Consider the following 14223-nt stretch of genomic DNA (forward strand, 5'->3'; position numbering starts at 1 on the left):
AGACTCACAAAGTGAAGATGAAAGCTTCTCAAATCTGCTCATGAGCATGTGGTGTCTGTGTTCCTATTTATTTGACAAATAGAAAATTTGGGGGTGCTGCACACTGTTTACTGCCTTTGCTTAACAAGACATTTACATACTTTTGGTGATAACCAACTGAACATACTGCATGTAGTTTAGTTTTTTGTGTATTTTTTTAAATGCTATTTTTAAATCATGAAAAACTCCCTGGAAATATACTTTGTAATTTCAACGTTTCACTGTTTGTCAATCTCAAACCCCAAAACTATAACACTGGGTTTATGTATTTTGAGTTAGAAAGAGAAATGGCTGACTAATATATTTTATAGCATTATCTACATGGGAATCCTTATTTCATATTTATTGCTATTGTGTGACAAAAGCATGTTGCAGATGTGTCTTAGGTGAGTCTGTTTGAGCAGAAGCAAAGATAAAGGTAAATAAGGTTAGAAACGGTTCTGAATTTAATCAAGTGCACGATGTCTGATAGAAATGACAAATAATGAAAAGAGGAAGTAAAGCTTTATACACAGCATGTGCTGCAGAGAAAGAGGTGCTGGCAGCTGTAAGATGAAGTGTTCGGAGTCGTGACTGCTCATGAAAAGGTGTGTTTAATTGTTTTGTTTTCTTTTTCACTGACAAATATTGGGGTTTTTTTGTCACTGCTTCAAGTACTTGTACATTCTTAGACACTTAGTCTTGTAAGTGAGCTGGACAATTGTAAACATGACTCAACATTTTATGATTGAACTTAGTGTGATGAATGCATTCAGTAGATGTTGCTATTTCTGAGTAACTGAATGTGATGAGGCTATATGGAAGCCGGTCTTAATCATTTAGGTTTCTTATAAAGTCACAGATCCTTCAGATAGCCAACACTACAGCACTGTGTACTCACGACTTTTTAAACACACATTTATACATACCTGGCATTGCAATAACTCATCTGATAAACTCTTCACTTGCTCCTCCAAAACCAGGATGCGAGTGTCGTCTTTGGAGCTCATGTTCGGGCTAACAAGGAAGCAAAACAAAAATAAAAACTGGGATCAGTTTGGAGCTTCTAATGAGAAAAATAGTTGTAGCACTGGATGAAAGATCACACAGATGGCACATTATCAGCAAGTGACCTGTTTCTGTTTTGTCGACGAAAACATCGTGATTATCAGCAGGGGGCTTGTATTTTTTATTTGATGTTAGCGACCTAACGGTACGTGTCTGTCGCACAGATTACACCCACAGAATGAGACAACAAGCTCACAAGACTCTGCACAGTTCGTCTCTTACCTGTTTCGATAACTTGCTAAGCGGGCAGATATCAACACCGCAGCAACACCAGTAGACACGCACTGCGTTATGTTTATACAAAACAGTGCTACTGTAGCTAACTCAGCTAACGTTAGCCACCTTAACGCTAACCGCTCTTATTATCCGTTTCTTTTCTCGTGTTGACAGCTGTCGGCGCGACGTCAGTGCTCACAACAACGACACAACTTGCTTCAAACGGCAGCATATTAAACAGTCATTAAAACGTAGTTAGTTACATTTCTTCTGCAAAGTCAAAACAAACTTTGTGAGGGAAGGACACGGCTGTCTGTAACCACGGAGATGACTTCTTCCTTTCAAACGAGCCCGCTGTTTTCCGCCTCTGTCCCTCCGCGTCAGACACGTTACGTCATTTCACGACAGCCGCCGCTCACGTACGGCAGCACAATCTGGATCCGTACAGCTGAACTCGGGTCCAAGGAACTGGACGTTTTGGTATTTTATGTGGTACTCTACAAAATTAATTACGACATGTTTATTCACAGTTTGTCAAACTCCCTACACAGTAAGGACACCTATGCTGTATTTTAAAGATGTTTTTTAACAACATGTTTGCCTGTAACTCACAAACTGGTTTGTTGCTTATTACGTCATTTGTCTACACACTGCTGTGCATAAGTAGTAGGGTGGAAAAGTAAAATGAGGATGTTCAATAATAATGCCACAAATCATTTTTGTCAATTAACGTCATAAAAAGTGCAGAAACCATCCATCCATCCATTATCTATACACCACTTAATCCTCAGTAGGGTCACAGGAGGACTGGAGTCTATCCCAGATGACTCAGGGCGAAGGCAGAGGACACCCTGGACAGGTCACCAGTCTATCACAGGGCCACACTTAGAGACAGACAACCAAGCACACTCACATTCACACCTACGGACAATTTAGAATCACCAATTAACCTCAACATGTTTTTGGACCTTGTGGGAGAACATGCAAACTCCACGCAGAAAGATCCCGGTCCCCCCACCGGGACGCGAACCAGCAACCTTCTTGCTGCGAGGCAACAGTGGTACCAACTGCGCCACCTTGCAGCCCGTGCAGAAACCAGAAAAACTAAATCTAAATCTGGTGTGACTGTGATCACCCCTTGCTGCACCAGTTCTCCCATAGATACTCTTGTTATAAAGCGCTGCTCTCAAACGGTACTTAGCAAAATTAAGTTGGGTATGATTGAAACAGGGGCTGCAAGGTGCTGCACTGTTGCCTCGCAGCAAGAAGGTCGCCAGTTCGCGTCCCGGTGGGGGCACCGGGGATGTTTCTGCATGGAGTTTGCATGTTCTCCCCATGCAGCGTGGGTTCTCTCCGGGTTCTCCGGCTTCCTCCCACACAGTCCAAAAACATGTTGAGGTTAATTGGTGATTCTAAATTGTCCGTAGGTGTGAATGTGAGTGTGCTTGGTTGTCTGTCTCTAAGTGTAGCCCTGTGATAGACTGGTGACCTGTCCAGGGTGTCCCCTGCCTTCACCCTAAGTCGGTTGGGATAGACTCCAGCCCCCCGCGACCCTAGTGAGGATTAAAACTTACCTACTCAGTATGATTATGAAAGTGTTACTTGAATGGTCAAACATGGGCATTTAACTTTTTGCGATGAAGTAATTTCAAAGTTTGATCTTTCAGTCCTCTATCACAACAGGAACTCTGGACAAATAACGTGTGTACGCATGTTCCTGTGACAAATTCCCAAGAAGACCTTCATCCTTCCATCTCTGAATGTTTAGGAGACTCCTTCCCATTGGTTGGAAATCCTTCTGAATTGCCCTGGTTGTGGCTTCTTGAATCAGCTCATACCTCTCACTGGGCTCTCATCTCAGAGGCACATTTTAGCTGACTAAGCTGCAATCAAACCAACTCTGAGCAACGACTACCAAGTCCAGACCACCATGGGTCAAGTCCATTGCTTCTAAATTATAAATAGCTATATATGAAAGAATTTCTAATAATTCAAGTCTTTGGATGTAGATAAGCAGTTCATTCACTTTTTTAAATTATCAACTTAATCACTTAATCTTGTCTTTACTACAGTAATGTCCCTTCCTAATATGATTTATTTGCATTTAAATGTTTTTATGCTCATGCTGTCATTTTTAGATGCTTCTAACACGTTGTGTAAATGCACATTTTAGCCTTTTCTATATGAAATGTGCTACACAAATAAACATGCTTTGCCTGTCATCCGTACATTGATTTACTGCTCATTATGTTTGGTTATCCTTACACATACTGCTGTGCAAAAGTAGAAGGCTTGAAAAGTACAGTGAGTATGCTTTCAAAAATTCAGCGTAACAATACTTGGTTATAAATATCTTTGTGTGGGCGAAAAATAAATATAAGTATTTTAAATATGAAAAAGTGTGAGACCGCAGGAAACTGAACCCTATCAAGGATCAGCTTCAGACACCACAGCTGAGCCTCCTTGGCTCCAAGACACAGTTGTGATTTTAGATAAAGGTGTCGTAGTGATGTATATCACATTAGTGTGCCAAATTGGATTTAGACATCAAGTCCTCTCCAAATATGATTTGAGGTACAACATACACAGAGCAAGGTGTAAATCAAAAGGAGAGCCTAACAAGATAATCCAAGTAATTACTTAATAATGTGATCACTTATAATTCTGTTCCCACATAAATATTATGAACATTTTATTGTTTTTTCTGATCTATCTCATCGAATTTCATTTAAAAGCTTCAACTGTATTTCAAAGGGTAGTAAAACTGTCAGAAACATCTAATAATAACACTTGAATCATTTAGATTAGATGGATTAATTTCAAGGACTTAAGACTTTAAAGTAGTCTTAAGATCTTTGCATGTGCTAGGTAATAAACACAAAGACCTGAAGAGGGGAAAAAATATAACCACACAATGCTGTTAAGTTCATAATATCAGTTTTTAAGTAGACACTGTCCTGTGATGGACTGGCAACCTGTCCAGGGTGTGACCTGCCTTTTGCATTGCTCAGCTGGGATAGGCTCCAGCATCCCTCCACTGGATAAAATGGGTATAGGTGATGAATGGATGGACGTACACACAATCTTAAAAAATACAAATACAAGTATAGTGTACATGAATATATATCAAGAAGAAGAGATCTTCCTACATATTCTATTGATACAATGCCTAAAAATTACAGTAGTGTACTTGAAAATCAAAAACGGAATAACAAATCTTTAGAGAAATATTAGCATGTCTGACTGCAATAACAGTTGTGTAACTACTTTGACATCTCTCTCTCTCTCTCTCTCTCTCTCTCTCTCTCACACACACACACACACATACACACACACACACACACACACACCACATAGAATAAAGGTTCCCTTGTGTCTGTAAGCCCTGTTTTACAAGGCTATAAATCCCTGTTGTTATATCAAAGCTCAACCGCTGCATGGATGATGGTAAAGAGGAATGACATTGACATATGATATTGATCTTTATATGGCAGTTTATGTTTGAAATTCTTTTTTTTTTCTTTTAACAGAGACACTTACACCTTCCTCCTGTTGATATTTGCCTATACATTAGGTTTTTAATGGTCCGTTGTAAGGTCACAGACATTGAAGGCACAATGAATCTTGACTCGGTAGCGGGAGTTTTGAGAACTGAATTCAAGCAAACGGAGAGAAATGAAACATGAACAAAGACGTGTGTCTGACATCTGTTTTGCTGGTGAAACAAGACAACTCCATATTGTGCAGCTAATGTACTTAAGTGTCCAGCCAGATTTGGAGCGCAGGGTGAGAGAGGAAAATGAAGAAATATGATGACTGGCACTCGTCTTGAGTCAGACAAATGTCGGTTCATCTGCTCACTGCTTCACGCACACACTCACGCACACACGTAGACAAAGAGAAAAGATGCAATTGACTTAGCATGATTAGGCTGTTCCTTGACCCACAAACACAGCCTCTCATTAAGATCCTCATTTGCAGAACAATTTTAGAGGCAGCAGACTGGTACATAATGTGCAACATCTGCCTGCCCCCTGTTTCTTGTTCAGACACACAAACCGACACATGGTATCCGTGGATAAGCCTCTCTCTCTCTCTCTCTCTCTCTCTCTCTCTCTCTCTCTCTGTCTCTCCTGCTCTCATCATAAGAAAAATGACCATCATGCATCTGCAACAGGGTTTTGAGTCTGGTCCCTGCAGTTGCACCTTCTTCTACAGGTCAAAATGTACGAGACAAAACCAGCCAGCTCCAAAACATCAGGGACAGTTTTAGAAACGCTGACACTGATTAAGTAAGAGGCAACTCATGTGGCAAAAAAAATGGTCAAATGAAAGCTAAGTGTAAAAATTATTCTCTGGAGAAAGCTGGCAACTTAAAGTGATCATCTTCTAACTATCCCTCTTTCATCATCAAACGCGTATAATTTGGCCCCAGTCACAGTCGCTTACATGTTTTACAGAGGCATGTTCCACCATGTTTTGACAGTGCCTGCTGCTGCTGCCTCTGCTGCTCTCTCCTGTGTCTGAAACAGGCCGTATCCTCCTCTTTTAAGTGTTTGTTGTGCGTCCCACTAATGACAGATTCATCCGTATCTAAGAGTATTTGAGGCACATAAAAGTCAACTCTCTTTCATATTACCAATGACATACTTCCTGCGTTTACAATAAAAGTCACATTTTTCACACTCTCACATCAGCCTCTTTCATTATTTGATTTTACTTCTGTAATCTAGAAGCTTTTAATTGATGTATGAAGCCGGTGACACACCATTTTACCATTTCATCTTCACCCTTACCTTAAAAGAAAACTGTAAGTCCACAGGGATGGTTACACTTCATGCATAAACCTATATACAATGTGCATATTTGTAGTGCAAAATGAGGGTTAAGACATATACCAATTCTAACTGCAACATCCTGGTTCAGTTCTGGCTGTTTCATTGCATGTTAGAACTCTCTCTAGCTCATTATATGTATACACTGTTGTTGAATTTAGAGAAAATAACCCCAAAATGAATAAGTGACTAATTTTCTCATCTTGTCTTAAAGTGAAGTTTATATGGAACGGATTGTTTTAGGTGGTTTTTGTTGACTCTGAATATTTATTTGTGTATTTGGCCTTTAAAACAGACTTGGGGTCAGATTATAGCTTCCAAACTTGGAGAAACAATGCATGCTGTCAGTACGGGTCACTGAGACTTAAAAAAAAAAAGGCAAATAGCTTCCTCAAGTGATTTTTCCAGATATTTCTCTACATTTATAGTTAATATGAAATAAATCAACTGTCATAATGGCAGTGGCGACAAATGGGTGGCAGAAATATTGTAATATGGTTCCATTTTCTTTTTAAAAAAACAAAAAAAAAAAAACACATGCAGTTTAGAGATACGTTTAAAGAAACTGGGACCATCAATGGCCCAATTTGCAAATGGAACATAGAACAGATTTGCTGTGTAAGAGATCACTGTTCCACTGCCACAGTAAGAGTGATGTATCTAGAGAGTACACAACATAAGCTACCTTTAATGAGCATTATCTTTTGAAAGTATATTGAATTGCAATAACCTGTGTGCAGTGTAAAGCAAATTAAGCATGAATAAAAATAAATCATTATTTTGAACACACAATCATTAGCTTGTGTCCTGGCAATTATGGGAACTGTAGCGACTGAAAAGAGACTCATCCTGCAACATAAATTTACATTTATTTTAAGTTTAACGGAAATCTCTCAAACCGATATCGGTTGACATAAATGGTATCTTAAGGGATATTTATATGACGTGTTTGTTATGATCATTTGGACAGAGATGGTCATGTGATTAAACACACTGCTCTGAGAGGCCCAGGCTACTCTTCACATGTGTAAAATTTATATTTTGCTGCGTTGCTAAGATTATCGGCCCTACCCAGCCATGTGAAATAAGCTGTTGCCGCACAGCATGATTTAACTTCTTTTCTAAATGCCACACAAAAAAACATGAGTCAGCAAATGTAAGCAATACAGTCGCAAATGTAAACTGACTCCTGGTTTAAGTTGTCTTTGCAGGCCTCTTGTGTCTAATTGCCCAACTGTGAAGTGCCACCCCTTGAAACAAGATGGCTCTTGCACTGACAATCCCAATAAGCATGCGTGTCTCACTTCTGTTCTGCCTCAGCAGAGCCACAGGGAAGTTCAAGTGCGAGGCAGCATCTAATCTACCAGGGGAAGAAGTGACACAGGATTGTGATCATGCAAATGCACCTGCATGAAAAATTCAAAAACCAAATGACAAGCCCTGGTGTGCCGACGCTGACAGAGGAAGGAAGAGAGGCACATCCCGGGGAAAAACATGACACTCCATGGAGAATTGTGAAAGCACAGTCTCCGCCTGCCGCCTCAGGTAAGCGGAGATATTGTCTGCATTAATGTGGCCTAGCTTTGATGCGGAGGGAGGAAGGAACCTGAGAACTGCAAGAGATGACAATAGACACTAAAGAGTCACAAGTCCCCAGCTTTAAAGGAACATTGATTGTACAAATGCCGGTTGGGATGTCAAACCTGCACAGTGTTTAGCAGAACATCACTCCCCCCTGCATGGAAATGAGACAGGCTCCAACATGTGAGAGTTTACAGTAAGGCTTTGAACACAGTCACTTTGTAGCATGGCTGATGACTCTATTTGTTGAGTTTTGTGTTGAATAAGATTAGGTAATAATAAGCTGTTATCACACTGAGTGCCGTTTGAAATTGAAATTGGCCATTACATATCTTTCATGTTCAATTGCTGACATTTTAAGCCTTGTTTGTACACATTTCTTTTCAAGTGATGCCCTGAGGAGGGATATTATTTCTCTCAGAGGAGTCTGTGGGAGAATTACCAGCCACTCTTGACCTCAAGCATGAGCCATCCTCATGCTGAATCCTGTGAGACCTTGCACTGCCTTACAAAACCTCAGGACAGAGAAACCATTGATTACCATTTCTCTTCCCCCATTTCAGCCTTTAGACATACAATATCTGTGCCTAAATCAGATTGCTCTTTCTCAAAACTTTGCCTCACCATAAACCGTACACTCTGCCTTTGCCATTATGTGCATTCCTGTTTGCATGTGATGTCGATGACCTCCCATGAGCTCCCTCTCCCCCCCGTCTCCCCCACATGCTGTGTGCACAAGCCCCCTTGTTCATGTCTTAACCCCGGCCCCGACGAGATGACGTGGACCTCTGTTTGACTCCCATCTGATGACCTTCTGGTCCTATCTTCCACAGACAGGAGTCCTCATAAAGGAGGAATTGATCCACACAAGGCACACTTCTTAGAGGCAGCACCATGCATATGTGTGTGTGTGTGTGTGTGTGTGTGTGTGTGTGTGTGTGTGTGTGTGTGTGCATGTGGGGTTTTGTGTGTCCACGGTGCCATGAACTGCAGGGCCACACTCACTAACAGCTCACCCAACTCCAGTGTGCCATCTCAACCCCAGTTAGCTCCCTGAGGATGTGTGGGAACAAGGAGTCAGACTATTTCCCTTGGGCTCCTGCTGGAGAGCTTGTCCTTTGCTTGGTGAAAGGGTAAATTAAGGTGGTGGGGTTGTATTTAAGTTTATATTTCCCTGGAGTATGAGAGAAGAGACCAAGGACATGGGACATTGATCGCCCTGAGTAAATGTTGTCCGGTTGGAAAACAGCTTTTAGATGAGAAAAGTATTTGTCTTATTTCCAACACCTGTGCTTCCCTCTCTATGAGTTAGGGGGGTGTCAAACTGAGAAATTGATATACAGAACCATCTCTGTATCACAGTCCTGCTTCACTTTGGTGTTGCTCCACAAAGCTTTTAATTGTTTCATGATCAACCGGTGGCCCCTGAAATGATCAGTATCTCAGTTTTTCTGTTGTTGTCTGTCACCATCACATGTGTTATGAAAGGTATACATATTGTTACACCCTCTAAGGCAAACTTGTGATTTTAGCTTAATAAATAAATTTGATTAGCACATCGCTTCTCTAATAGAAAACACAAAGAAAGCACAACACTTATGTGACATCAGAAATGGAGCCAAACAAGTAGAAAACCCCTTTTGTTTTAATCCCATTAACTGCCTCCTGACTGGTGAAGACAACCTACAGCACAGAATGAGCCAGTTCTGTTAAAACTCTTCAGGGTTCTTGGGGATGGTTGAAATGACCTTTCTGGACCTTTCTATGCTTTGGCAGTGACTGGAACTTAATGAACAGGAGCACCTCTGTGGATTTGATGGATCCGCAAATGTGATGCAGCAGCTGATGGCCATCCCAGGAGGTGGAACACTACAGCAGCAGGTTCAATAGCTCATTATCAGTGGTCCCGCTGGGTAATTAGTGAACAGTGGGATCCTGTCACAACGACAAATAAACATATACTCCTGTCCTATCAAGCTGCCTTTTATTGCTACTTGTAGAGTCGACATTTTAAGCCTGTGTGCTTTGAACTGGGATGCAGCAGAGCTCAACGGATGCAGAATTTTTTTTGAAACATTCTTTTATTACGACTTTGTTTTTAAAATGCACACACACAAACAACTTGAAAATATCTGATGTCATTTGAGATCTGTTAAATATGCTTTTGAACAGAAATGTGACCACGACATAGACTCAACAGGACACTTTACAGTTAAAAAATGAACTTCCCAGCAGTCTATACAGAGAATGTGATGGAGTTATCTAGCTTTGACACCAGCCGCTTTCTAATGGTCTAATGTGATTGTATATTCAGATCAGGTACACATTGACATCAGTTAAAACAGAGGAAAATACACTTAAAGCCTAAAGACATGTGGGTCACTGCTGCGTGCATGAAACCCACTGAGATGGTTCATGTTTCATCGTGCAACACGTGTGAAACGTATATCGATTGAAACGATTCTGCTCCTTTAAAGCATGTGACACTTGACTCATCAAAGCAGCATAAACATAGTGTAAATGAGCTTAAGACACACAGCATCTTTGTAAAGATTGGGTGCTAAATACATAAAAGCTCTATTGATAACCACTATCAGTGCATTTTATGAACTTCTGGCTCTTCTGAATTCTTGGTTCTAATTTGTGTCACTGCTTATTTCTATATCTTATTAGATTGATTTAGGGAGATAATCACTATTTTACTTTTGGTTAATCACATTTGCTAAAGTGACATGCTCAATATAAACTTAAAATTAATTCTTTTTGCTTTATTGGCTGTTTATGTTCACCACATTTTGTTCCATCGTGAAAAATTCTTACATTGATATCAGTGTGCCTCTGATATCTAAACCAAGATGTATGAACCCACTGACGGTGACTGTACAAGTCAGAACACCGTCTCAGACTCTCAGGGCCATCAGACTGGCAGCTCCCTTAACTAAAAGGAGCTCTGTGAAATCTAAATGTGACAGGGTTTATTGTGTCAGTGCAGGAATGTTAGCAGGGTTTACCTGGGCTCCTGTAACCCTGTCTCCCAGAAATGATGTTTCCACAGTACTAATTTGTTTTGCCAAATATGTTTTGAGAGAATCTTAATTGCTTCCTGGATTGTGTTCAGTGACAAGTTGGGGTTTTTTTTGAGTACAGGAAAGTGGTACAATTTTCTACAGTGAGAGAGTCGAGAGAAGGAGGAGGTTTGCAGGATCGCAAGCGTACAGGATGTATAGTATGAGAGGTCATTGTTTGCATACTGAGTCAAGCAAAGTTTATTAAATTTAATTGCTAAAAGGTTAGGGTTAAAGTTAATTTTTCATGCTTTGTCAGGATATTTCCCAAATGATCTGAGCACCTAAACATAATCATAGAAAATATAAATCATGCATTTGTTGCTATGAACAGATATTGTATTGCATGTCTTGGTTTAGATCAATACCTCTGTCATTAGCCAGTCTTTTCTAAATGAACTTTTGCTTCAGCAGCAATTAGTAAAAGGAACGACTGACCCTGCTCATAAAATGCAGCCCACCCAGCAATACAGAAGCACAACTGCTCCTACAATTAAAAACTAAAAAAAAAAAACAACTAAAAAAACAAGCTGAAAATACAGTGCGGTTATCTGCACACCCACTATCATAACTACATTATCTCCTCCTGTGTTTGTCATAGCAGAGATTTATCATCTGATAGTTTGGCAGCAGAGTAACAGCAAAGGAGAAAAAAAGAAAAAGGGTCATGTTGTGCTTTAATGTGCAGCATATGTCATGTTACTCATCCAAAGCTGGTGGTGTCTGTATGGTTAACCAACACACAACACTTCCTGAGTCAAATTAAAGCAACATCAAAGCACTTGAAATCAACATTGGATAGATTCTTTTTTTTTTTTTTCTTTCTGGACAATCCTTTAAAGGCTTTTTGTTTTGTTGCTCACATAAGTATGTAATATCTCATTTAATTAGCAATCTAAGCCCTCTGACAAACAGGCATATGGTCCTCGCTCTCCCACGGCCTTGGCCAGGCAATGAATATGCATATCCTGGGACCTCAGTAGCTTGTTACCCTGGAATGAATTCTACACAAGCCTAATCCCTGATCTATTATTTACCCCTTGACCAAACATGCAAGTGGGGCTTCCAGACGCTTGACTTGATAGAAATGACTGCCCTGGGACCGGGCTGCCTCCCTCAGCCCGGCAGAGGAGCCTGGCTGAGGCAGGCAGTCACTCGGAGGAGCACAGAGTGTTTCTCTTTCTGTTCCACTCTCTCCTCAAACACACACACACACACACACACACACACACACACATGCCCACACAGCTTCACTCCTCCAACTCCTCACTCTCGAGATGTCTTAGTCAAATGTTGAGCAAATCCTCATAAAAAACAAGTGCACAATGAAACTTTAATGAGCGCACCCACTTCTGAGGGATGTGAGGGACAACTTAGGAAATCAGTGTCACATCCCTGCTACACACACACACACACACACACACACCAGCAGCGATTTCCAACTGCCTCAAACACGCGTGCGTGTGTGTGTGCTCGCGCGGACAGGGGCGTGTGCGTTGAATGCACTCTCAAGTGGGAAAAAGTTCATGTTTTCTGGTGTAAAATAAAACACAGTGGGCAAAGAGTTAATGCAACATTTCTATAATAATAAAAAAATAATAATAAAGATTAGAAAATGTAATAACGTTAGTGTTTATTTTATTTGTTGCCCTTTTGGACACATTTTAGGAAATTACTTTTTGTAAATATTATTAGGAAACATCTGATCTAAATGCAAACAAAGCGTAAAAAAAAAAAAAAAAACATTTTTTTTTCTTAAAGTGTTTCCACGAGCTGTAACGCGTCTCTCTTTGCCGATTCCTTATCTTGGGGCCAAGGGTTTTTTGGCACATTTTTGTTGCACTAAGATGTGACTCTTCATTCTGACACAACGTCGTAAATCAACTCATCCGGCACAGAAAACTCTGTGGACCGGCAGTCACTTCGGGTTTTTCAGTCACACACGGCGTGTAAAACACTGGTCTGAATTCACCCAGCAGAACACAGCAGCCACCTTCTCTCCAGCTCGGACCATCCGCAGCTCTCCTCGGCGCGCTGTGCTGACTCTGCAGAAGGAAATCACCGGGGAAGTGGAGGAAGACGGGCTCTTTTTTTTTTTTTCTTTTTTGGCGTTTTTTCCTCAAGGTAGGACAAGCAGTTTTACAACCGAGCTACTGGCTGTCAGTGATCCCCCCACAGTGTTAGTTTAATTTCTTTAGTTGACGGTTTTTGGGGGGGAAGAGAAAGGAGAGGCGACAGAGTGTCGTGGTCGCGCGTTCTTCTCCGACGCGTATCCAAACGACGCGCGTTTTTCTGAGCGAGGACGCCGGGACACTGAGATTCTCGGGATAAAAAGAGTGACTGTTTCCCCGCGTTGCATCCCCCCCCACAAAAAAACTGTCATAAATATCGATGGTAAGTTTGTGAAAAGAAAATCGGCCGTGAATCACCACACAACAGCGCACAGGACTGAAGAGGAGAAAGTTCCCCACTTGAGGGCGAAATCAGACTTTTTTGAGGACGCCAAGTTTGAAAAGTGCCAGGAGCCCCGGGGTCTGTCAGATACAACATGCAGCAATGGTAAATATGATTTTTGTGCTTGTGTTAACTTCAGTGTTTCCAGATCAAACACAACAGTAAATGAAATGAGGAAATAGTAACTTTTCTTTTTCACAACTTCTGTCTGTCATGTAAACTCATCAGATCATAAAAAATGTTTAAAAATCTTTCCAAAGTCATTTATTTGACTCTCTTGACATTTTTTTTTTTAAGAATAACTGCATTTAACAGAAAATCATTTCCTTATCCTTCTTTAAATTTTTTTTTTTCCTTTTTCTTCTATCTTTGCCTTACAAAATCAGAAGTGATAACTGCTTTGTGAACATATAAAGGCCCTCATCACAAAAGACATCCAGAGTACGTTAACAAAGTAGTGACTCGCTTAAATTATTTTTTGTAGTTTTCATCTAAAAGTGTTGCTCAATACTCTGCTGCTCACAGACAAATTCAAAACTTTGAGGTCAGGTCTGACAGGCGAATCTTTGACTCTGGACACAGTGCAAACTGTTCAACTGTGTACATGCTATTTATGTAGTAAGCCACTGTGATACCTGTAGATATGAGCGTGCACATTATAGCTCAATGCAGTTTAGAGCTTGCACACACACACACAGGACTGATAAAAATGTGCTGTGCGTGTTTACTTAAGTAAATGTGAGCAGACTTTATTTTACAGTTTGCAGCAACATTTGCAAAGAACATTTTTTTTAGGCCTAAAGCCCCTCTGCTGAAAATGTTCCTTCACCTTTTTTCTGCCACTGGCTATTTTTCTGAAACATTTTGTTGAGTTCTTGAAATATTCTGTCTCGTCTCAGCTGGCATTTGGTCTGTTTGTGACAGTGTGAGAAAACACGGTGGCCTGATGTTAATGAAACCTTTAAGGATTTTGTATTGTGGGTTTG

General features: G+C 40.6%; 1 protein-coding gene across 1 annotated transcript in view; it reads right to left on the reverse strand.

Annotated features, from left to right (window-relative positions):
* The window catches only part of cntln (centlein, centrosomal protein), an 82777-nt gene extending 81148 nt beyond the window's left edge, over positions 1-1629 (reverse strand). The window contains exons 1-2 of the mRNA XM_008298405.1: positions 1309-1629; positions 948-1035 (exon numbers count right to left, since the gene is read on the reverse strand). Of these exons, the coding sequence (XP_008296627.1) occupies positions 948-1028 (81 nt within the window). The 5' untranslated portion in view covers positions 1029-1035; positions 1309-1629. The remainder of the gene's footprint in view (positions 1-947; positions 1036-1308) is intronic.
* Between the last annotated feature and the right edge of the window lie 12594 nt (positions 1630-14223).

This window comes from Stegastes partitus, unplaced genomic scaffold (genome assembly GCF_000690725.1).
Source record: "Stegastes partitus isolate 25-593 unplaced genomic scaffold, Stegastes_partitus-1.0.2 Scaffold1314, whole genome shotgun sequence".
Lineage (NCBI taxonomy): Eukaryota > Metazoa > Chordata > Actinopteri > Pomacentridae > Stegastes > Stegastes partitus.